This window comes from Anabrus simplex, chromosome 2, assembly GCF_040414725.1.
Source record: "Anabrus simplex isolate iqAnaSimp1 chromosome 2, ASM4041472v1, whole genome shotgun sequence".
Classification (NCBI taxonomy): domain Eukaryota; kingdom Metazoa; phylum Arthropoda; class Insecta; order Orthoptera; family Tettigoniidae; genus Anabrus; species Anabrus simplex.
This window is the reverse complement of record NC_090266.1, coordinates 302,845,238-302,871,080: the sequence shown is the minus strand read 5'-3', so window position 1 is coordinate 302,871,080 and position 25,843 is coordinate 302,845,238. Positions and strand designations below refer to the sequence as shown.

Below are 25,843 nucleotides of genomic sequence, written 5' to 3'. Positions count from 1 at the left end.
GAAGTTATATTACACATTAGTTTCTTTTAAAAATTAAATATTCTCCACAATTTTTCTGTACAATCAAGTGGTTAAGTGTAAGAGAAGAGCATGAGTCCTAACTTGGCCACTACTAACAATAAATAAATAATAAAAAATTAAAAAATATACAGGAGGAGGTATCCTAGACTCTGTAACATGGTTAAAGTCTAGGCTAGAAGGCTAAGGTCATATAACTTTTAAGTATAAATAATATTTATTGGGTATGTATCATATAATTCAAACATTTATGTAACATTTTGCTAACTGGGATATCTTTGGTATTTTGTAGTACTATCAAAAACTGATGTAATAGTTTTGATTACAATAAACGAATACTCTCCCCTCAGTTGGTGGTCATACATGACTGGGAGAGAAGAGCATTCATACATGCCCATGAGTGCCACCACGTAATCTACATTATATGGAAGCATTTGACCACTTATACAGCCTCCATTTTTGACTATATGTGGATGTTATTTAAAAATGAGCAAAATACAAGTAACTCATCTCAGTAACAGTTAGTGGTTAACAAATTGGGATGAATAAATATTTGTTAATAGGAAGGGGAGGTAGGGATTGGAATAACTTACCAAAGGAGGTGTTCAATAAATTTCCAATTTCTTTGAAATCATTTAAGAAAAGGCTAGGAAAACAAAAGATAGGGAATCTGCCACCTGGGCAACTGTCCTAAATACAGATCAGTAGTGACTGATTGACAATACACAATCCATTTTATACAAATAAAGTTGCATAACCCTTTAGTATTTACCCACTATAATCTAAAGGGGGTCTTAACTATATGTCAAGCATATAATATTCCTTTGAGTATGCTTTTAAAACACGGTATGGTTAAACTGAGCAAGCTGCTGCATGGTTTGGCCCATGAGGCTGTTAGCTTGCATTTGGGAGATTGTGGGTTTGAACTTCACTGTCAGAAGCCCACAAAATGGTTCCATGGCTTCTCATTTTTACACCTAGCAATCGGTTCAAAATAAATTTGATTTTTACTTGCAAGCTAATGTCCATGTTATTACTTATGCTAAAAGTTCTAGAGACCTTCCTTGAACACCTATTTTGTGCCTACAGAAGCAGCATTCTTGTTTAAAGATACTTCTCCGCTGACATGCATCCACCCAGCGCCTTTTAACACAATGGGTCGCTGGCGGTCAAATCTTTGTAGACAAGAGATTTCTTTGTGGAAGAAGAAGAAGAAGAAGGAGAAGAAGACGAAGAATAAGAAGGAGGAGAAGAAGAAGAAGAAGAATAAGAAGGAGGGGGAGGAGAAGAAGAAGAAGAAGAAGAAGAAGGACAGATTTTGAAATCTCAAATAATTCCCTTGGTGGATGTGACTAAGTGAGAGATGCACCATGTCTTGAATGCTGTAACAGACGATTGTATTTTACTGAGTGAAGTACCGGCCATTCATCATTGGAATGATTTGTTTGGGATTGTGCTGGTGTGTTATGTCAAGGAAAAAGTTGTAATATATCCAAATTTACATCTAAGTGCTGTCTTCAGCAGTCAACTCATACTTTGCTCAACAGATGGTGGATAATCACCTTATTTCCAAACTCACATTGGTCAGATAATTAGTCATAGAGATCTATATTAAATGGCATAAAAAGAGAATAACTATTCCTCAACAAACAAGCTATGTTCCCTTGTTAAATATTATAACAATTACAAACCTGTAAATCATATTTTAAACAATATTATAAATTATCGGTCAGGTTCTATCAGAATGGAAGATGGTTTGAGACTAGAAAATGACTATAATGATAGTACAGACTCAGGTGGCCATTATTGTAAAAACTTCACTTGGACTATTGAAGTGTGCCACAAAGTGGCCAACAGAGTCCATTCTTTTTGCACAACTACCTACACAATATCTGTAACAGTATCATTGCACAGTTTACACACACCTTCTCATTTGGGTCCATGAAACACCTCTGTCAGAATATTTTGTGATGGTAACCATGCAATGTTTAGTCCTGTTATTACGTGGCTGGGTGATTGGTACAAAACTCTGGCTCATGATTCTGATTGTCGAGTATGTCCTTGGTTCCAGCGGTGGCACCTTCTTTAATATGTATCTATATAATTTTGTTGTTAGTTGAAGCACTATCCCCAGATGCTAAAAAGCGCTGACCATTTTCAGGGGTGTTCCCAAGTGGATTGTGTCTTCCTCTGTCTTTCCCTGCCTGGATTTTTTCCCCCCTTGGTTGATACCCTGCTTGTTTTGTTCAGTCCATTTTATTAAGAGATTAAATTATTTTTGGAGATAGTTTTTGTTTGTTAGAAAGGAACAACAATACTAATTTCCTATTTAGAATAGTAAATGCTAAAAATTAGAAACATTCATACAGGAAAAAATAATCATATTCACAAACCGTAATTATAACTCACCTGGGAACTTAGAACCGGAATTTGTTGGAAGGTAACTGGTCCTGTTGTTAGGTAGGTGAATTGCGGGGATGCCAGTTGCAGTGTGCCTCTGCCGGCAGCAATACGCAGATTGGGCACTTGCGTCGTCTGGGACGCCGTTTGACCTAATTGGACACATGGAATACAAAAAATAATTATACAGTATACAGCAAATTAAATTACAGAAAAGCATTGGTCAGTTCTAACTATAGTCTATATCTGGAATTAGAAATTTTTATTTTTATTTTTATTTATATTTTATACATTGGAGGGAATTAGAATTTGTATTTAAGGCATAAACTTTTACACTTTTACTGATGACTGAGATGGTAAGTTAATAAGAAGGGTTTTGATTTACTATTATTACATTATATATTTATTACATTACGTAGGCACATAATATAATGCAACTGGAATTCAAGCAGTCATTATTTCTTGTACATACATACATACATCATTATAGACAGTTATGGCTTTCAGCGTTAAGTCTGCAAGCCTCTGTGAATTTATCGAATGTTGCCACAATCCTCTCTTTGCAACTGGTGCTGTGGCCTCATTTAGTTCTATACCTCTTATTTTTAAATCGCTAGAAACCGAGTCCAACCATTGTCGTCTTGGTCTCCCTCTACTTCTCCTACCCTCCATAACAGAGTCCATTATTCTTCTAAGTAACCTATCTTCCTCCATTTGCCTCACATAACCACACAACCAAAGGCAGTTTATGCGTACAGCTTCATCCATCGAGTTCATTCCTAACTTAGTCTTTATCTCCTCATTATGAGTACCCTCCTGCCGTTGTTCCCTCCTGTTTTTACCAGCAATCATTCTCGCTACTTTCATGTCTGTTACTTCCAACTTATGAATGAGATACCCTGAGTCCACCCAGCTTTCGCTCCCGTAAAGTGAAGTTGGTCTGAAAACAGACCGATGTAAAGATAGTTCTGTTTGGGAGCTGACTTCCTTCTTACAGGATACTGTTTAACACAACTGCGAGCTCACTGCATTAGCTTCATTGCACCTTGATTCAATCTCACTTACTATATTACCATCCTGGGAGAACACACATCCTAAATACTTGAAATTATCTACCTGTTCCAGTTTTGCATCACCAATCTGACATTCAATTCTGTTGAGTTTCTTATCTACTGACATTAGTTTAGTCATAAAAAAGGCTAATTTTCATACTATATTTATTCCACCTATTTTATAGTTCCAAGATACTAGACTGCACGCTTTCAGCACATTCTGCCATTAAGACCAATTCGTCAGCATAGGCCAGACTATATTTCCACCTAATTGAATCCCTTCCTGCCATTTTATACCTTTCAGCAGATGATCCATGTAAACTACGAACAGCAAAGGTGAAAGATTACAGCCTTGTCTAAACCCTGTAAGTACCCTGAACCAAGAACTCATTCTACCATCAATTCTCACTGAAGCCCAATTGTCAACATAAATGCCTTTGATTGATTTTAATAATCTACCTTTAATTCCATAGTCCCCCAGTATGGCGAATATTTTTTCCCTCGGTACCCTGTCATATGCTTTCTCTATATCTACGAAACATAAACACAACTGCCTATTCCTCTCGTAGCATTTTTCAATTACCTGGCGCATTCTGAAAATCTGATCCTGATAGCCTCTCTGTGGTCTGAAACCACACTGGTTTTCATCCAACTTCCTCTCAACGACTGATCGCACCCTCCTTTCCAAGATGCCAGTGAATACTTTGCCTGGTATACTAATCAATGAGATACCTCGATAGTTGTTGCAATCCTTCCTGGTCCCTTGCTTATAGATAGGTGCAATTACTGCTTTTGTCCAATCTGAAGGTACCTTACCAACACTCCATGCTAATTTTACTACTCTATGAAGCCATTTCATCCCTGCCTTCCCACTATACTTCACTATTTCAGGTCTAATTTCATCTATTCCTGCTGCTTTATGACAATGGAGTTTATTTACCATCCTTTCCACTTCCTCAAGCATAATTTCACCAACATCATTTTCCTCCTCCCCATGAGCTTGGCTGTTCGCAACACCACCAGGATGATTTCCTTTTACATTGAGAAGATGTTCAAAATATTCCCTCCACCTCTCCAGTGATTCCCTGGGATCTATTATGAGTTCACCTGAATTACTCAAAACATTGTTCATTTCCTTTTTCCCTCCCTTCCTAAGATTCTTTATTACTGTCCAGAAAGGTTTCCCTGCTGCTTGACCTAGCCTTTCCAGGTTATTACCAAAATCTTCCCATGACTTCTTTTTGGATTCAACAACTATTTGTTTTGCTCTGTTTCTTTCATCTACGTACCAATCCCTGTCTGCCTCAGCCCTTGTTTGGAGCCATTTCTGATAAGCCTTCTTTTTACATTTACAGGCTGCTCTCACTTCATCATTCCACCAAGATGTTCGCCTTTTCCCATCTTTACACACAGTTGTTCCTAGGCATTCCCTTGCTGTTTCTACTACAGCATCCCTGTATGCCACCCATTCACTTTCTATATCCTGAACCTGCTTACTGTCTACTCTTCGAAACTTCTCACTAATCATATCCATGTACTTCTGTCTAATTTCCTCATCCTGGAGATTTTCTACCCTTATTCGTTTGCAGACAGATTGCACTTTCTTCTCTATCCTAGGCCTACAGATACTTCATTTGGTACAGATCAGATAATGGTCTGTATCATCGAAAAATCCCCGAAAAACACCTACATTCCTAACAGATTTCCTGAATTCAAAGTCTGTTAAGATATATATAGTCTATTATGGATCTGGTACCCCTATCCTCCCATGTGTAGCAGTGAATAGCCTTATGCTTTAACCCATTAACGCCGTGTGTGCATGATCACGCATCGCAATGCCTTAAATAATACTGTATATTTTCAAATCCTTCGGGTTTAATCTACTAATTATTGTTTTATTCTCTTTGACATACATCTGGCAACTCGGCCTGATCGATATATTATGTTATAGTTCTCAATTGGTGGCATTATTGCATTGTGAGTTGGAGTGTGCCTCTGTGAGGATCAACAATGGATGCGTGCTTCAAGTAAGTAATTGTTTTCTAGTCCTGTTCACACATATTAGCCCATGAAAACTGCACCGATATATTTTATATAAATCATATTGAATGCTGGATAATTTCCAAGAGGAAAAATGTTCTTACTACTATATTATATGCCATGAATTTTTAGCGTGACCGTACGAACACGCTAGGCTCTAGTGGTGGCTTTCGATTTCATAAAATATCACACATGTAATGAGCTAGGATTTTAGGAGAATATTATCAGGGGTCTCTGTTTTAACATTTTAAAAGTTATTTCTCCTACTCCCACTGCTATTATATGTTGTTTTACGGCATATCTGTGCCCTAACCTTCGCTTCTACATCTCAATAACGGTGCTCGAAAACATACCTACGGTAGTTGCGAATGTATCAGACATTTCTATTAGTCCATAATATAGGTAAAAGTACGTTTAGACTGTAAATAGCCTGCTTTCTTTACACATGTCCTGATTTTTTGCAGGAACATAACTCTAAAGGAAGTCCTCGATATTTTGGAGGCTGATGACAGTGAAGAGGAAACGGTGAAGGGAATATTCATCAAACCGCCTGAAGTGAACGTACCATCTGATGAAGATTCAGGTGACGAAGATGGTGGTGGTTTAGTTGACAATCTCACTGGCCGTCAACTATCCAGCAAGGCGGAAATTGTGTATACAAATAATGTACGTTTGGGATGATGTGCAACAGATGATACTGAACAAGCAGACACTTCTGCCAAGAAGAAGAAAACAAACATTTACTCGTGGAATAAGTGTAACATACTAAATCAAGAAAGTGTTTTACCAGAACCCGACTACACGTTGTTTCGTAATAAATCCCCTGTGCAGTGTTTTGAAACATTCTTTGATGGTGAAGTTATTGAACTGCTGTTGCAAGAATCAAGGAAGTACGCACTTTTTAAAAATTCCCCTGATCCTAATTTCTCGCCAGAGGAAATGAAAGTATTTATTGCTATTCTGTTGCTGTCTGGTTACAACCCTGTTCCCAGTAAACGTTCGTACTGGGAAGCAAGTGAGGACTTGCGCAATGAACTAGTTGTCAATGCTATGCGCAGAGACAGGTTCTTAGATATGTGTAAATTTATTCATTGTGCAGATAGCACCCAGCCAGTTCCCAATGACAAGATGTGGAAATTACGCCCCCTTATGGATCTTCTGAAAAAGCGATTCGTTTCCATGTTCAGGCCTGAGCACAATCTCGATTTCGACGAGTGCATGGTAAAATACTTTGGCGGGCATGGCTGCAAGCAATTCATAAGGGGGAAACCGATACGTTTCGGTTACAAAGTCTGGTGTTTTTTAATACATCCTCTGGATACCTTATCAATTTTGATATTTATCAAGGAAGGAATCCAAAAGAAAACTCTGAATACGAAAAGGCCTACGGTAAATGTGCAGCTCCCATGATGCTGATGAACTGCCAGAGGACATCAAAGTACTGCCGTTCCGCCTTTACTTTGATAACCTGTTCACAAACATGACACTTCTTCAAGAGCTGAAGCGCCGTGGCTACGGAGGGACTGGGACTATCAGAGAGAATCGTGTTCCCAAAGAATGTCCTCCTCCCACAGTAACGGAAATGAAGAAGAAGCCCCGTGGAACATTTGAGGTCGCCATGCATGTGGAAGATGGGATTGGAATTGTAAGATGGGTTGACAATTCCGTCGTAACCATTGCATCCACGTGCTACGGCGCAGATCCTGCATCTTCTGTTTCATGTTACTCTCAAACAGAGAAGAAGAGAGTACGTGTGAGACATCCCGCTGTTTTCGGGGCATACAATAAGCACATGGGAGGTACGGACAAAATGGATGAGAATGTCTCCTACTACCGCATAGGCATACGGGGGAAGAAGTGGTGGTGGTCCCTATTTACGTGGATGCTCGATGTTACAGCACATAATGCCTGGAAGCTTATGAGAAGATCAGCTGCTGACATCCCTCAGCTTGACTTTCACCGCCACATCGTACAGACATATCTCAAGGCATACAGGAATCCACCATCTGGGGCAGGACATCCCATTGGAACGGTTCATCAAGGTCGCACCCCCAATGATATTCGCTTAGATGGCAGAAATCATCTAGTAGCATCTGATAATTGTCGCAGATGTGCTGGAATTAACTGTTTCAGCACTGTACATACCCAGTACTTGAAATGCAACGTTGGACTCTGCATTCCTTGCTTTGTTCCTTACCATACAGTTGAATAACGCTAAGAAAAGACAACCAAATCGGTAAACGGTGATAGAGTGATGAACAAATGCTTTTTCTTATAGCTCTCTCACTTTTTTCATTTCATGGTTTGTTGTACCCATATATTTTACACAAGTGTTTTTGTACATTATATGTTGAATTTGGAGAAAGTACTTGTCGCCTATTAAAATAGTAATACATTTACAAAGATATTAATGATAAAATGAAATGCTCCCACTCCCGCCTAGTGTGATCATATGGACACGATCCCTCGCGGGGAAACTACTGGGCGGAAATGCGTAAAACTTCGTATACATACTCTAGACACAATCAGAAGCAACATGTATAACAGGCAAATAAAAATTTAAAAAAAAAATTCCGGCGTTAACGGGTTAAGAAAATATTTATAACTGCTAAACCCATACTAGCACAGGAGTCTAGCAAATACTTCGCATTCCTATTACCTAATACCAATATAGTTGGCCCGTTATTGGACATTATATATTTTCCAGCTAACTCATTCCTGATTGTCAGCGTTTCGCCCCAACTTCCACCATGGCTAGTATGCATCTTGGTAGGTGTGCTATTTACCAACCAATGAGACCCATCTTAGCACACTGGAGTGAAACGCTGGCAACCAGGAATGAGTTAGCTGGAAAATTTATAATGTCCAATAACAGACCAACTATATTGGTATTATAAATTTACTCATTCAGGACAAATATTTCAAGTTCACTATGGGAATGAACTTCTGTATCATCATCCTGTTACATTCCATATCTTCCCCACATTTACCAATCACCCTTTTGTATCCTTCAGTTCTATTTCCAACTCTGGCATTGAAATCGCCCATTAGCACTCTCCTATCTTTTCCTTGCTGTTCACCCTGACTATGATGTCACTCAATGATTCATAAAACTTGTCAACTTCATTCCCCTCTGCACCCTCACATGGTGAATACACTGAGACAATTCTCGTCTTAATTCCTCCAACTGCCAAATCTACCCACACATCAATCACTCATTTACATGCCTAACAAAAACTATGCTGCGTGCAATAGTATCTCTGATGAATAGTCCTACCCTTTCCCTTTTTAACACCTGTCATGTACACTTTATAATCTCCTATCTCTTCCTCGTTATCTCCCCTTACCCGAATATCCCTTAATCCTAGCATATCCATATGCATCTCCTTTGTTGACTGAGCCAGTTCTACTTTCTTTCGCCCATAAGCCCCATTAATATTGACATCTCCCCCCATCGAATTCCATTTCGTTCACCAAGCTGTTTCCAAGGAGTCCCTTGCGTGTCAAATGGGAGTGGGACTCCGTTACTCCCATACGTCCGAGGTTTGCTTAAAATGTTCTGAGCTCCCTACTTAGACATAGTCCAAGTGACGATCTCTCCCCTTAAGCAGGGAGCACATAGCATCCGTCCCGCTCGGTTCAGTTCAGTTCAGTTTCCCGCATATCAGTTCGCATCAGTTTGTCTGCCGCACATGCCTTCCGTCTCTTTCGGAATCTGTCAGTGAACCTGGCTTGGAATAGCACCTGTAGTAATGTCGAGCTCTTTGTCCGAGAGAAATTATAGACGGCGAAGAAGAAGAAGAAGAAGAAGACGACGAAGGAGAAGAAGAAGAAGAGAGAAAAGAGAAGATTTTGTATAAATGAAATATTACCTTCACTTTCCGGACTTGCTACTTGATGAGCACAACTTCTTTAAATATTTCAGAATATTACTCTCTCAAGTTTTTAAGTTGCTAAGCGTTCTACCTTTAAAAACATCAAATTTCAGAAAACCATTTTCACCTTTTGAGTGACTAGCAGTAACAATGAAGTAACTATTGATTCCCTTTCATATTTTATTTAACAATACTACTTGGTCAAAGTAATTAGAATTGTGTAATACTACAAGTCAGTGTACAGTCTGTCATATTCCGTCACTAGAGTAGTTATTTTAGATTTAAATTCAATTTGTAGCAGAGGACTAAAATAGCTGTTTATTGCATGGTTTCATAGAACTTTTTGTCGCCAATCCGCGGGCTTTCTATCCACTTTTGCATATTTGTCATTTAAAAAATTGTCCAACTCCTTGGCCACAGAGGACAGAGTTGCTGCATCATTATCACTTCTTGCCGATTGACTTTATCTTCTCCTTGCATATCATGATATCAGGATGTCTTTTACAACTTCAGTCAGCAGTTCTTCATTGATCACACTCATTGAACTCAAATAAAACACTTCGCCAGAGGCTCGCAAGGTGGGGTCTACCTTCCATCAACTTTGCTTGTGAGGGCAAGCTCGACTGAACGGATGGTGGGGGAGAAATGCTGAGCGTGCGGAACTGAAGCAGTAGGCGGCTGGACATTTGATTGCACGTGAACCAAATATCCAAGGTCAACTGAACTGAACGGAACGGAAGCAGTGTGCTCCCTGCTTAACAGGTTGGGGACCACTGGTGGATTGTATAGTCCTAGCCGCCTGAGCACAAGGAGGGCCATGACTCAGAATATATCCAAGATGCCCACTCCCACTCCAAAACAACTGGCATCCCGACTCTCGGGACCACTTACTAGGTCACTCAGCCGTTGCCCATGGTTCATGAACTAGGACATGACTACAGTAACCCACACCATGAAGCATTATTATTTCTTAGATCTTCATTGGGGTAATCACATAAATGGGATTGTAAATAAAGGGTACAGATCTCTGCACATGGTTATGAGGGTGTTTAGGGGTTGTAGTAAGGATGTAAAGGAGAGGGCATATAAGTCTCTGGTAAGACCCCAACTAGAGTATGGTTCCAGTGTATGGGACCCTCACCAGGATTACCTGATTCAAGAACTGGAAAAAATCCAAAGAAAAGCAGCTCGATTTGTTCTGGGTGATTTCCGACAAAAGAGTAGCGTTACAAAAATATTGCAATGTTTGGGTTGGGAAGAATTGAGAGAAAGAAGAAGAGCTGCTCGACTAAGTGGTATGTTCCGAGCTGTCAGCGGAGAGTTGGCGTGGAATGACATTAGTATACGAATAAGCTTGAATGGCGTTTATAAAAGTAGGAAAGATCACAATATGAAGATCAAGTTGGAATTCAAGAGGATAAACTGGGGCAAATATTCATTTATAGGAAGGGGAGTTAGGGATTGGAATAACTTACCAAGGGAGACGTTCAATAAATTTCCAATTTCTTTGAAATCATTTAGGAAAAGGCTAGGAAAGCAACACGTAGGGAATCTGCCACCTGGGCGACTGCCCTAAATGCAGATCAGTATTGATTGATTGATTGATTGATTGTAATAAAGAATAAACAAGAGCTGGTACTGTATTTCTTATACTATTACATGTACCCATAGCAGACACCCCTTCCTTTTCCAATACATTTTTGGCTGAAACTTACCATGAACAACATTTTCTTCATTTTAATCTTTCATTTTTGCCATCTTACAATATAGCAAAATAAATCTCTATATTATATACAACACTCAATTTTGTTTTAAATACAATACTTACCATAAAAGAAGTAGTGATTTTACTAAAATAACAATAAAGAACACTGTAACATTATTGGACACACACACACACTCTCTCTCTGACCCATGAATGACGAATGACAAAGGTCCTGAAAACCTACCTGGCATTGTGGATGTAGAGAAAGCATTCAACAATGTTAAATAGAATACCCTTTTCAAAGTCCTTAAAAACAGGGATCAAGTATAAAGATCAATGAACAATATGGAAACTAAACGTTAATGAAACCGTGAGTGGAGAATATCAGGAGACCAAATAAAGCAAGGTGTTGGGCAAGAATGTGCTCCGTTTCCAGTTCTTTTTAATGCCTACACAGAGGAGATGTGCGACAGAAAATTGACACTGGAGTCTTTCTTCATGAGGAGAAAATAGATGTGCTCTGGTGTGGCGATGATACAATTTTTTAGGGGAAAATGAGCAAGACATCACAAATGCAGAACAAAATATGGAAGATATCATTGGGAGAAGACTACAAACAAAAAAATAACGAACTTCATGACACGCACACACCCCTCTCTTCATCAGACATTCAGCGTTCATTCTGAGAGCCACACAAAATTAACTAAATGTCTCCACAATTCTATTTGCAATTAGGTCTGTGGCTTCGTTTAGTTCCATACTTCTGATCTTTTATCATCAGAAACAAAGTCTAACCATAGTCACCTTGGGTCTCCCTCTGCTTCTCTTATTCACCATGAGCGAGACCGTTATTTTCTGAAGTAAACTGTCCAACTCCATTCGTCTCACATGATCCCACACAAAGCTGGCTTATGCGTACAGCTTCATCCATCAAGTTCATTCCTAACTTAGCCTCTCTCTCCTCATTCCAAGTGACATCCTACCATTGTTCCCACTGCTCAGTACAATTACCCTCACTACTTTCATGTCTGTTAAGGTCGATTCACACATCTCCGTGACGTGACGGCGCTTTCCGTGACGTGACGGCATCTTCCGTGAAAATAAAATATCGTCACCATGTAAACGAAGGGATGAGTTCCAACACTTCCGTTGACGTCATTCGCCATGACTTTCAGTGCTTCTCCGTGATCCGTGCTGGCAATACATATTAGCTCGCCAATGATATTTTCTTGTTTTCACGGACGTGATTTCTTTCTTCCCACCTTCCTGCTTCTCTGCTTTCTTCAAGTACTGAGGTTATCTGTGTACGTCTGAACTGTTCTTTACCTCCCAAAATGAAGGACGAACTGCTGATTGAATTAGTGAAGGCACATTCTTTTCTATATCATTTAGCTGATTCGAAATATATGGATAGTGGTTTGAAGAAGCGTGTATGGAACAAAATTGGGGAGAAAATGGAAGCTTTTAAGATTAAGAAAATCAATCTGTCTGTACATAGGCACCAACTTTCTGCCCCCAACCTACAAAGTCAGGGGCATTAAAAATTATTCAACAATTTCATTTTAATTTTTCAAGTATTTAAAAGCAAATGTAGTGTACTAATATCATTAATACCTTCTTCTGTAGTAGTTGTAGTAAATCATTTACTAATATCTCACTTTATTGCACAACTCCCCCCCCCCCCAAATGTTTAACCTATGTACCTGCGACAATGTGAATATCAATCCAAATTTAATGAAGTTATAAACAATTGTTATAACAATTATATGAGTATAATCATATACAGTAGGCCTGTATAAAATAATATAATAGTCATAACATGCTAATTATGTTACTAAAAATTGACATTCGTAGAACTTGATATAATAGCATATAAGGAAGGTCTTCAGCCAATCACTAAGTGACGTTATCGACATCTTTCATGTGTGTTCTGGCCATGGTACTGAACCAGCTTCTGAGCAGAAATAATCTTTTAACTTATCCCTTATGCAGAAAGCCTCTCTGGTCGAATTCCCACCACGAGGGGACAAATTTTGGAGCTGTGGATTGACAAACTCTTGGTTTGTGGAATCACTTGTTTCATGTATAAGCGTGTCGTCATACGTTCTAATGAAACTGTGTAGCACAGAAATTGCTAGTATTATGATATCAATCCGCTCATTCTGAAATATCCATGACATTTTACTTCGTCATCCTTCAAGCACTTATATACAGTGGAAAACTCTCCTTCCTTACCCCTGCGTTTGCATATAGGATCAACCCACTGTTTCTTCCTCTCTTTCTCCTCTTCATCCAAGACTATAGCCATCATTAACAGTTCATCATCACTAAAAAAACTCATCATGGAATATTCATTGCCGACTTATAACTGCACGGGACTGAAGTGTGAGAACAGACGTGTAAATCGACCTTTACTTCTAACTTATGGATAAGATATCCTAAGTCAACCCATCTTTCACTCCCATACAGATAGGTCGGTTTGAAAACAGACCGGTGTAAAGATAGCTTTGTCTGGGAGCTGATCTCTCTCTTACAGGATACCACTGATAGCATCTGCAAGCTCACTGGAATAGCTTCATTACATCTTGATTAAATTTCACTTACTATAGGGCAGGCATTTCCAAACTGTGGGCTGTGGAGCATTGGCGGGGCCGCGACAATAATCCAAGGGGTCCACAATAATAATAAAGTAAGTTGTAAGTATTTAAAGAGCAAAATTTTTATCTACACATACAATTTAGGGATCGTTATTCATTTTTTTTTTTTTTTGCTATTTGCTTTACGTTGCACCAACACAGATAGGTCTTATGGCGATGATGGGACAGGAAAGGCCTAGGAATGGGACGGAAGCGGCCGTGGCCTTAATTAAGGTACAGCCCCAACATTTGCCTGGTGTGAAAATGGGAAACCACGAAAAGCCATCTTGAGGGTTGCAGACAGTGGGGTTCCAAACCACTATCACCTGGATGCGAGCTCACAGCTGCGCGCCCCTAATCGCATGGCCAAATCGCCCAGTTGTTGATCTAAATTTAGGAACTTTGCCTTCAATGTTGTATAACTTATATATAGCATATGTTACTCTTAACTTGACCGATAGATAGTACAAATTAACAATGGACTGTTAGTAAATCTAAAAGTGGTCTAAAGATGTCATGGAGTAATTCATTGTTAGTTTGATTTGGTACACAGCCAGTTGCGCCAGCACTGTCAAGTGTGCCCCTGATGCCATCATTTTATACTGATACAAAGACTCCATCTTTGCTCTTCCATGTAATGAAGTGTAACAGTACTTGCAGATGATAATATGGACTGCTGGTTGAAGAAAGGTTAACAAAATGTTTTTGAAAGTCTGATCCGCCAGTAAAAAACTGTTCAACAAGTGCAAATACGTAAATATGACTATAAATACCTCTGCTGAGATTTACTGTGCTGAATGTTGGATATGATCAGAAGCCCCAGTGTTTACTGTGTGGTGACATTTTATCTAAGAAGTGCATGAAACCATCGAAATTCAAATGACACCTCCAAACCATGCATGGCTGTGCAGCTGATAAGCCAAATTGACCACCCTCACAATAAACTCTTGAACTTCATGAAAGAAAAAAAAAAAAAAAGTACTCATGGACAGTTACAGGAGGAAAGGAAAATGATGTTTTTGCATATATCAAGTTTCCTTATTAATGGCAAAACACAGCCAACCACATACCATTGGAGTTAGTACTACCTGCAACAATACAGATGGTAAATATTTTAGTTTGTGAAAAGTTCTCAAAACAATTTGGTGCTATATCATTTTCTGATAACACTATCAAACGAAGAATAGAAGAAATGGCAACAAACATGCGAGATACATTGTTGGAACAAGTGAAAACTGGTAACTGCTACATGCTGGAGTTGACTGAAGTACCGATATTTCTAACACTGCAAAATTATTAACTTCAGTTCGATAGGAAAATATAATTGCATACATGAGTCTCAACATGCCCACAGAACTGGACGATGTGCTGAGAGAAGCTCTGAAATTTGTTAATTTCATCAGAGCCAGGCCTCTAAATTGTATGTTATTTTTGAACTATGAAAGGATACAGAGTGTGGCAATGAACATTTGCTATAGCATACAGAGGTTAGGTAGTTGTCAAGATGCAAAATTTTGACCCACTTGTCTGAATTGAGTCATGGATTTAGGGTATTTCTTCTCGAGGGGATATGCAATTTCAAAGAATTCTTCAATGATTTCTCATGGTTTGCGAGACTTGTTTATTTAGCAGATATATTCAGTCACTTAAATGAATTTAATTTAATTTAATTGAGGAACACAAGTCAGAATCTTCACAGTCCAAAACAAAATAGATAGAACAATAAAGAAAATGAGTATATGGGCATGCCAAATCAGCAGAGCCGAATATGATTCTTTCTCAGCACTTTATGATCTCCTGTCTGAAAATGAAGAAATACTATAAGGCAGTGTAAGTGATGTAATGGCGAGACACTTGAAATTGCTAGCAACCACACTCAGACAATATTTTCCGTCTCTCGTTGAGAAGAACTCATGTATCTGAAACCCCTTTTTTGGAAACTGAACATGAATTGCCCTCCCTTGAGGAAGATCAACTAGCCAAATAATCTTGTGAATCTCCTTTGAAGACCATGTCATAACTCCGTGTCTCTGGTAGACTTTTGGATACATGACATCGCCTATACCTTAAGATTTCTAGAAAGTAAATTGTGCATTTAATGCCTTTCATGACAACATACCCTGAGTAATGAAAATGAAAATGAAGTTGAAACAGAACTCGTGTAGAAGTTGATCTTCAGTTCGAGCAACTATGCTTGTAAAACACTTGGTCTTAGGAAAACAGTTCCATCCCACTGATCCAACAAGTGCACCAAGTGAATTTTCTCAAGTGAGTTTCCAGATCCAGACTGTTGTAATTATTAGTCAAGTGTCACAGTGTTTTATAATTTCTATGTATCTTTATGATGATGATGATGATGATGATGATGATGATGATGATGATGATGATGATACTGGCTTTACAACCCACTAACTACTTTTTCAGTTCTTGGAGACGCCAATGTGCCAGAATTTGGTTCCGCAGGAGTTCTTTCACGTGTCAGAAAATCTACCGATATGAGGCTGATGTATTTGAGTACATTCAAATAAAACCAGACTGAGCCAGGATCGAATCTGCCAAGCTGCGGTCAGAAGGCTAGAGCCTCAACTGCCTGAGCCGCTCAGCCCAGCTGTATCTGTACGTAAACGATGTTAAATTAAACTTTAAAAAGGAAAGAAATCTTAGTCTTAAATTATGAAAACAAACATGGCAACACTACAAAATTCTGTTTTTTTTGTTTACTGAATTCACTATTATGTTCTGTGGCCAGGGGGTCCTTGGACATGCATGCAATATGCTAAGAGGGCCCCAGACAAAAAAAGTTTGGATACCCTGCTATAGGGTATTAGCACACTGGGAGAATATACTGTATATTCCAAATACTTGAAAAAATCTGCCTGTTCCAATTTAGTAACTTAATCCCAACCTGACAATCAATTCTCTTAGGTTTCTTCCCTACTGACATCCCTTTAGTTTTGGAAATACTCATTTTGATATTATACTCACTAGACCTATTTCCAGGTTCCAAGACATTAGATTGCATGGTTTCAGCACAGTCTGTCATTAAGACCATTTCATCAGCATAGGCTAAACTGGTTACTACATTTTCATCTAACAATCCCTCCATGTCATTTTATTATAGCCTCCAGTCATTGATCTTTGTTAACTAAGAACAAGAAAGGTGAAAGATTATAGTCTTTTCTACTTGTAGCCTTGTAATTACCTTGAACTAGAAACTCATTCTACTACCAATTCTCACTGTAGCCCAACTGCTAACTTACATTCCCTTGACTGCATTTAATAACCTACCATTAATCTCATAATCCCCCAGTACACCGAACATTTTTTTCCCTTAGTCCTCTGTCATACAACTTCTCCAGATTTAAGAAACTAAAACATAACTGTCTGTTCCTCTCGTAGCATGTTCCAATTACTGAAAAACTGGTCCTAACTGACTCCTCTGTGGTCTGAAACCACTCTGGTTTTCATCCACCCTACTCTCAACCAATGATCACACCCTCCTTTCCAAAATGCAGTGAACTCCTGGCCTCGTATAATGATCAATGAAATACCTTGATAGCTGTTGCAATCCTTCCTGTTCCCCTGCTTACAGATTGGTGCAACTGTAACTTTGGTCCAATCACAAGGTACCTTAATAACATTCCATGCTAATCCTATTACTCTACAAATCCATTTCATTCCTGCCTTCCCACAGTATTTCACCTATTCAGGTCAAATTTCATACATTCCCACTGCTCCATGACAATTTACTGTATTTAACATGCTTTTGACTTTCGTGAGCATAATTTCACGGCCATCATTGTTCTCCTCTCGATGAACTCAGTTGCTTGAGATTTCAACAGAAAGATTTACCTTTGTAAAGTGAAAACTGTCAATACGGAATGATTCTAATATCTTGTAACAATAAAACTTTCACCAAAGGAACAATATTACACATGTGTTGCAATTAAATAGAAGTACAGCGTGATTATACAATTAAAAACCATTTAGTGTTTGACTATGCATTAAGAAACTAACAGACACTAAAGAGAATGCTAGACTGACGAATGTGCATGGCAAGTGGGCCAATCATACCTCAGTGTCTGACCTTGGCAAAAATATATACCCCTGCCACCCTTTCTCACAGCACATGACATGCTACTACATGCCGTGGAGCTATACAAATTTGTTAGTCCAGATGAACGATATTTTGTGCATGTTTCCACTAATAATTCTGTTAATACTTAAAGGAAATAATTAATTGGTAAGATAATAGGGGTTGTAAAAATTGCTTTTAAAAAATAATTCCTAGTTTCAGTCAGCTAAAATGCAATAAAAATCAACGAACGTTACTCCAGTTACTCATCAGACTCGTGCTACACAAGCGATCACCACGACGCAGCAACCACCCTCTGGGCACTGTCAGCTTGGCCTCGCCTGGACCAAGCGCAGCAGAAGTATTTCTTCAACAGGGCAAACCTGTTATACCTTGCCCTAGCCAGAGGTGGGACGTGGCATTTCAAGTAGACCGGGCAACAGGAAATCAAGTCACCGTTCTTCCGGAGGGATTTTCCTACACTCCGACTCTCCGCCAGCCTGCGGCCACCCGTGGGGCCAGCTCCAGTCGGCCAGGAAGAGGACGCAGACGTCGCGGGGCGGGGAACAAAGCAACAGCATCCAAAATGTGAGGCTGCGACTGGCTGCAGGGCAACGGCGGACCTCTCCCCGCCGGCTTCTGCGCCAGACTACACTTCCAGTGTTGAGTACGTCAGTTACAGGACTCCCTGATGACATGTAACTTTGTTTGTTTAATTCATGTATGTATCTTTGCTTGCAAAGAATTATGGGTTGTCTATACAGTTCTTGTTCAAAAGTATCTTGTGTTTTAAATAAGGCTGTAACAGGTTTACCCTGACTAATGCATTACTTGTATGTATATTTATAAATTTTTTAAATAAACAGCACTGAGGGGGGAACCGATCAGGTCCCCCTTTGCTGCCTCTCTCGCAGCTAACACCCGTGCTGTCTTCTTTACACGCGATCTACCCTGAACTTATAAAAGCTGGGGTAGGAGGCAGCTCGGGGACAGTTGGTCGTGAGAGAGGGTCAGCTACTGGTGAAATGTAATGTAATGTTGGATATGGAACAAGCAATGACATGCTGGACGTAATAGGCAGGCCATGTAAACAAAGGTGTGGGTAGGGAACAAGCCCTGACTTCTTGTAGGAAGCCATCAATGTAAACAAAGGAGTAGATAGGGAGAGGAGGGAAGGGGGTAAAGAAGGGAATGGAAGGTGGGAGGGTGGGAAGGGAGGGGGAGGCAAGTGAGAAGGAAAGAAGGGGTGGAGCTGAAGGATGCAGAAAAAAGACTGCTGCTGAGAGGGGAATTTAAAGGGTTTATGAAAGAAAGAATTATTTTTATATGAGACATGATTAATAAAGATAGGAATTAAAAGGTCAAATAAAGTATTTGATTTCTCAGTAATTTCATTTAGATTGAAGTTAGTGTTGAAAAACTGTTCCAGATGGATAAAACGATTTTCCACAATGTTGATGATGATGCTTGTTGTTTAAGGGGGCCCAACATATAGGTCATCGGCTCTTAATGACACGAAATGAGACAAAATGCAATGACAATTTAAAAGTACAAAATTCGTCTGCTGACCAAAATTCAAAAAACGTGATGATGGAGAATTAATGGATGAATATGAATTTAAAACAAACAGTGGATCCGACCCACAATGCCTCACCTTCCCAGAAACTATATGACTGACAAAGGGACAGCTTCTATAGTACAATACTGAATCAATGATATTTGTAGTCTAAAGGGGTCCAAAATCCAGGTCAACAATCCCTCATAATGGCACTTATCGCTAGTGAAGTAGAATCATGGTATTTCTCAAGTTGCGGTACTAATCAAAGGTAGCATAAACTCACGGGGTTCCAAACAATATGGTACTTACAAAATACATCGTACAGGTAACTCAGACCTATGGTATTTCTCCCATAATAGCACCACTCGCAGGCAATGCAAACCCATGGTGCACCTCACATAGGTGCACTAATCACAGGGACTCTTACTATCCCATGGTGTTCCACACATAGTGGGTACAAATCACAGGCAATGAAGACCAACAGTGTCGCTCATATAGTGGTACTAATCACAGGCAACGCCCAAACCTGTGGTGTTTCTCACTTAATGGTACAAATCACAGGCAATGTAAGCCCGTTATGTTCCACATATAGTGGTACTAATCACAGGTAATGGAAACCCACAGTGAACCACTCTCTGCTGCTACTAATCATAAACCTATTGTGTACATAACATAGTGGTACTACTCGCAAGTAAAGGCGACCCATGGCTTTCCTTGTGTGATGGTACTAATCACACGCAGTTTCATGGTTCTAATTCAAGCATCCCTTGGTCGCCCCTTACGGCAGGCAGGGGATACCGTGGGTATATTCTTCATCTGCGTCCCCCACCCACAGGGGATGGCTTGTTGTTTAAAGGGGCCTAACATCTAGGTCATTGCCCCTAATGGTACGAAATGAGACTAAATGTAATGACAATTTAAAAGTACAAAATCATCCACTGACCAGAATTCAGAACGTGATGACGAAGAATGAATGGATGGATATGAATTTAAGACAATCAGAGGATCTGACATGCATACCCCACATTCCAAGAAACTAGCATCAAACAATAGTAGTACTGACCAAGGGACTGCTTCAAAAGCACAATATACCAGGCGAGTTGGCCGTGCGGTTAGGAGAGCACAGCTGTGAGCTCGCATCCGGGAGATAGTGGGTTCGAACCCCACTGTCGGCAGCCCTGAAAATGGTTTTCCGTGGTTTCCCATTTTCACACCAGGCAAATGCTGGGGCTGTACCTTAATTAAGGCCACGGCCGCTTCCTTCCCATTCCTATGCCTTTCCTGTCCCATAGTCGCCATAAGACCTATCTGTGTCGGTGTGAAGTAAAGCAACTAGCAAAAAAAGCACAATATTGAATCGATGATGCTTGTAGTCTAAAGGGGTCCAAAATCCAGGTCATCAGCCCCTCATAATGGTACTTATAGCTAGGAAAGTAGACCCATGGTATTTGTCATGTAGCGGTACTAATCAAAAGTAGCGCAGACCTGCGGTATTCCACACATTATGGTACTACTCACAGGTAATGTTATGTGCACACGAAACACAGAACTATGATGTTTCTCACATTGCGGCACCATTTAGAGGCAACGCAAATCTATGGTGTACCTCACATAGGTGTACTTATCACAGGAAATCATACTATCCCGCAGTGTTCCTAACATAGTGGGTACTAATCATAGGCAAGGTCACCCATGGTGTCGCTTATATAGTGGTACTAACCACAATACTGTAAAACCGACCCTGATTCACAGCGTCGCTACTAACCACAAACCTATTGTGTACCTAACATACTGGTACAGATAAGATGTAAGGCTTCTCAGGCGTTTGCTCTATTAACCAGCGTTTCGTCTTAGGTCTGACACTAGACTAATCAGAGTGGGATGTGTCAGACCCTACCCACTGATGCTGGGGTGTATGCAAGTGAACTTATCAGAAGCCGGGCAATAATTCCATTGTGGAGATTTATCTCCCGTATACAGTTATCAGACTGTGCCTCTTATAAGGGCGAACGGGAGAACGCTGTCTGCGGTTCCTCAAAGATGAAATATCACCATTTTTGGAACGTGCCACTTCTTGACAGCTGAAGGATGTGGTTTCAATCAATCAATCAATCAATCAATCAATCAATCAATCAATCAATCAATCAATCAATCAATCAATCAAGCAATCACTACTGATCTGCATTTAGGGCAGTCATCCAGGTAGCAGACTGACTATCTGTTGGTATCCTAGTCATTTCTTTAATGATTGCAAAGAAATTGGAAATTTATTGAACATCTCCCTTGGTAGGTTATTCCAATGCACAATCCCCCTTCCTACAAATAAATATTTTCCCCAATTTTTCCTCTTGAATTCAAAATTTATCTTCATATTGTGATCTTTCCTACTTTCAAAAGCACCACTCAAACTTATTCGTCTACTAGTGTCATTCTACATCTCCTCACTACTGACAGCTCGGAACATACAACTTATAAATGTTAACATACAAGTGTTTATCTGTAAGTTCACCTATTCAATACAGCACCTAGAATATTTACTAGTAACATACAACTTAGTCGAGCAGCTCGTCTCCCTTCTCCCAAGTCTTTTCAGCCCAAACTTTGCAACATATTTGTAATGCTACTCTTTTGTCGAAAATATCCCAGAACAAACTGACCTACTTTTCTTCGGATTATTTCTAGTTCTTGAATCTAGTAATCTGATTGAGGGACCCGTACACTGGAACCATGCTCTGAGTTGGGTCTTATCAGAGATTTATATGCCTCACCTTTACATCCTTACTACAACCCATAAATACCCTCCTAAACATGTGCAATCCCACTCTTTTGCCTAGTCCAATTGCACTTATTTTTGCCAGTAGTCTCCCAAGATCTAACCTATCAAATGCCTAAGATAGGTCAATTGTGATAGAGTCCATTTCATTTCCTGAATCCAAGATATCTGCAATGCCTAGCTGGAATCCTACAAGTTGAGCTTCAGTGGAATAACCTTTCCTAAACCCAAACTGTTTTCTATCGAACCAGTTATTAATTTCACAAACATGTCTAAAATAATTAGAAAGAATGCTTTCCCAAAGCTTACATGCATTGCATGTCAAACTGACTGGCCTATAATTTTCAGCTTTATGGCTATCACCCTTTCCTTTATACACAGGGGCTACTATAGCAATGCTGCATTCACTAGGTATAGCTCCTTCAAGCTACAGGTAACTGGAAGACAAGTAGGAATGACATAAAAATGTTAGTGCTCAATTGTAGAAGTATTGTAAAGAAAGGAATAGAATTAAGTAATTTAATAGATACATACTTAGGTACCAGATATTGTAATAGGAGTTGAATCATGGCTGAGAAATGATAAAATTGATGCAGAAATATTCTCATGGAACTGGAGTGTGTATCGTAGAGATAGGACAGGAATGGTAGGATGGCAAGTATTCATTCTGGTGAAAGAGGAATTTGTGAGCTACGAGAAAGTTAAAGATGACAAACATGAAATTCTAGGTGTAAGGCTTATCTCTAAACATAATAGACAAATTGATGTCTTTGGAGTGTACAGACCAGGAAAGAGTTGCCCTGACGCCGATTCAGAATTATTTGATAAGATAATCAGCTATGTGGGAAAGGATATGGAAAGGAACATGATAGTAGCGGGTGATCTCAATTTACCAAATGTCAATTGAGAAGGTAATGTGAACGACAAGAAGAATGACCAACAAATGGCAAGTAAGTTAATGTGGGAAGGGCAGCTGATTCAGAAAGTGATGGGACCAACTAGAGGGAAGAATATTCTGGATGTGGTGCTGGTAAAAATAGATGAGCTCTACAGGGAAACCGAAGTAATAGATGGTATTAGTGAGCACGAAGCTGTTTTTGTTGTCGTTAAAAATAAATGTGATAGGAAGGAAGGACTTAAAAAGTAGGACTATTAGGCAGTACCATATTGCTGATAAAACAGGTGTGAGAGAGTTTTTAAAAATTAACAATGATCGGTGTAAAACGGTAAATAAAAATGTAAACAGACTCTGGGATGGGTTTAAAGCAATTGTTGAGGAATGTCAAAATAGGTTTGTACCTTTAAAGGTGGTCAGGAATTGTAAAGATCCAATATATTATAACAGAGAGGTAAAGAGACTAAGAAGGATGTGCAGGCTGGAAAGAAATAGAGTTAGAAATGGCTGTGGAGGTAAGGATAAATTGAAGGAACTTACTAGGAAATTGAATCTAGCAAAGAAGGCAGCTAAGGATAACAAGATGGCAAGCGTAATTGGCAGTCATAAAAATTTTAGTGAAAAATGGAAGAGTATGAATAGTTACTTTAAGGCAGAAACAGGTTCCAAGAAGGATATTCCAGGAATCATTAATGCACAAGGGGAGTGTGTATACAAGGATCTTGAAAAGGCAGAAGTATTCAGTTAGCAGTTTTTAAAGATTGTTGGTTAGAAGGATAATATCCAGATAGAAGATGTGACTAATACTAAAGAAGTATTAAAATTTACCTATAATAACAATGGCATTTACAGTAAGATACAAATGTTGAAAACTAGAAAAGAAGCTGGAATTGCTAAGATTTGTGGGGATATACTAAAGAGAATAGGTTGAGATATGGTACCATATCTGAAGTACTTATTTGATTATTGTTTGTATGACAGGCCAGTCAGTTTGACATGCATTGCATGTAAGCTTAGGGAAAGCATTCTTTCTGATTATATTAGACACTAGCAATTACCCGCGGCTTTGCTTGCGTGGATTTTGTAATTTGATCAAAGTAATCTTTCCTCGGCATTGTACTAAGACATTATCTGAAAATTCCTAAAGTATAAAAACTCACCCAAAAATTGAGTTTCATTTACCCCAGAAATTCTTTGTAAACCATGTTTGTGGTAACTATTACTTTTGGGGCTATGACCACCATGTTACATAGAACTGTACATGTGAGAAACAGTCATCTCTGAAGTTGAAAAAATAAATACATGTATTTTTATTTTTAAAGAAGATTCCAAATACCAATTTTCATGTCTGTAACATCTTTCATTCTTAAGATATAAGTATCCTCATAAAAAATAATTCAACTACTTTTCACCCCCCGTTAAGTACTTTCTTGAAAACAGAAAGGTACAGGTTCCTGTATTTTTAATGGACTTTTCAAATAGCAGGTTTGTCTAACATGTTAAGTTTCTGACACATAATGTTGATATACCAGTACACATTTTAAAAATTCACCTACTTTTCCAATTCTTTTCAGCCCCATAACTGGATTTAAAGAGAAAAAAAAGTGTTTCATTATTTTTAAAGGAGATTCCAAATACCAGTTTTCATGTCTGTACGTCTGTAACACCTTCAGTTTTTGAGATATAAGTCTCCTCATACAAGGAATTCAATAAATTTTTCAATTAATTCACTCCTTTAAAGTCAATTTTTCAAACACATATTATTACGTTTTTCTTTACTTTGAAGGAAAATTCCAAATACAAATTTTCATGTCTGTAACATCTTCAGTTTTTGAGATATATGTATCCTCATGAGAAGAATTCAACTCATTTTTCACTCCACCTCCGCCCGTTAAGTTGGTTTCCCCCCACCAAAAAATGCCTGTTCCTTAATTTTTTAAGGAGATTCCAAATATCAATTTCCACATCTATAACCTTCAGGTTTGAGATATAAGTTTCTCCAGAAAATGAATTCAATTTTTTACTTCCTTTGACACTCCGCACTCAAGTGAATTTTCTGAAAACAAACATTACCCATTTCTTTAAAAAGCTTCCAAATACCAATTATCATGACCGTAACATCTTCAGTTTTTGAGATATATGTATCCTTGTAAAAGGAATTCATCTCCGTTTTCATCCCCCCTACCAAGTTGATTCCCCCAATGCGCGTTTCTTTATGGAGATTCCAAATACAAGTTTTTACGTTTGTAACATCTTTAGATTATTTTGGTATATATACATACATTACCATACAAATAATTGAATCATGCAGTCGAGTAAGGAACAAAGTCAAAATTGGCCATTTTCATTTCATTGCCTCATTTACCTCACATAACCAAGCCCTATCGTTTGGTAAAGGAAAGAAATAAGTCAGCCTTCTCCTTGTGGGAGAAACAGTCGATGACTTAGTGCGTTTCCTCACCACTTGCAATTCATGACTTAGTTCCATTCTTGGCCGCATGTTGCATGCGATGTAGGTGTAACAGGGAATATTTCAAATTACAGCGTTGGTACAACATAATGGACAACATACTGGAGGGAAACAGAAATTGTACGGTACATGGTGGGTTGTAGTGTACAGTATTTAAGTTTGTATCTCGGTGGATGACAGTTATCTTTGTATTACGTTTGAGAATATGACTCCAAAAAGGAAGGCACAGCCTGAGGGCCATAAACATAGTGTTTTGAAACACACAAGATTCAGAGGACTGGCATATGTGAATAAAGGTGGGAGAGTTGTGGAAGGAAAAGAAACCGGTTCTGACTGCAGGTAAGTA

General features: G+C 39.0%; 1 protein-coding gene across 4 annotated transcripts in view; it reads right to left on the bottom strand.

The window, feature by feature from the left end:
- The window catches only part of LOC136864070 (ataxin-7-like protein 1), a 521,582-nt gene that overhangs the window by 148,491 nt on the left and 347,248 nt on the right, over nucleotides 1-25,843 (bottom strand). For all 4 annotated transcript variants that reach the window (XM_067140614.2, XM_067140616.2, XM_067140615.2 and 1 more), the window contains exon 7: nucleotides 2,428-2,570. In XM_067140614.2, the coding sequence (XP_066996715.2) occupies nucleotides 2,428-2,570 (143 nt within the window). The remainder of the gene's footprint in view (nucleotides 1-2,427; nucleotides 2,571-25,843) is intronic.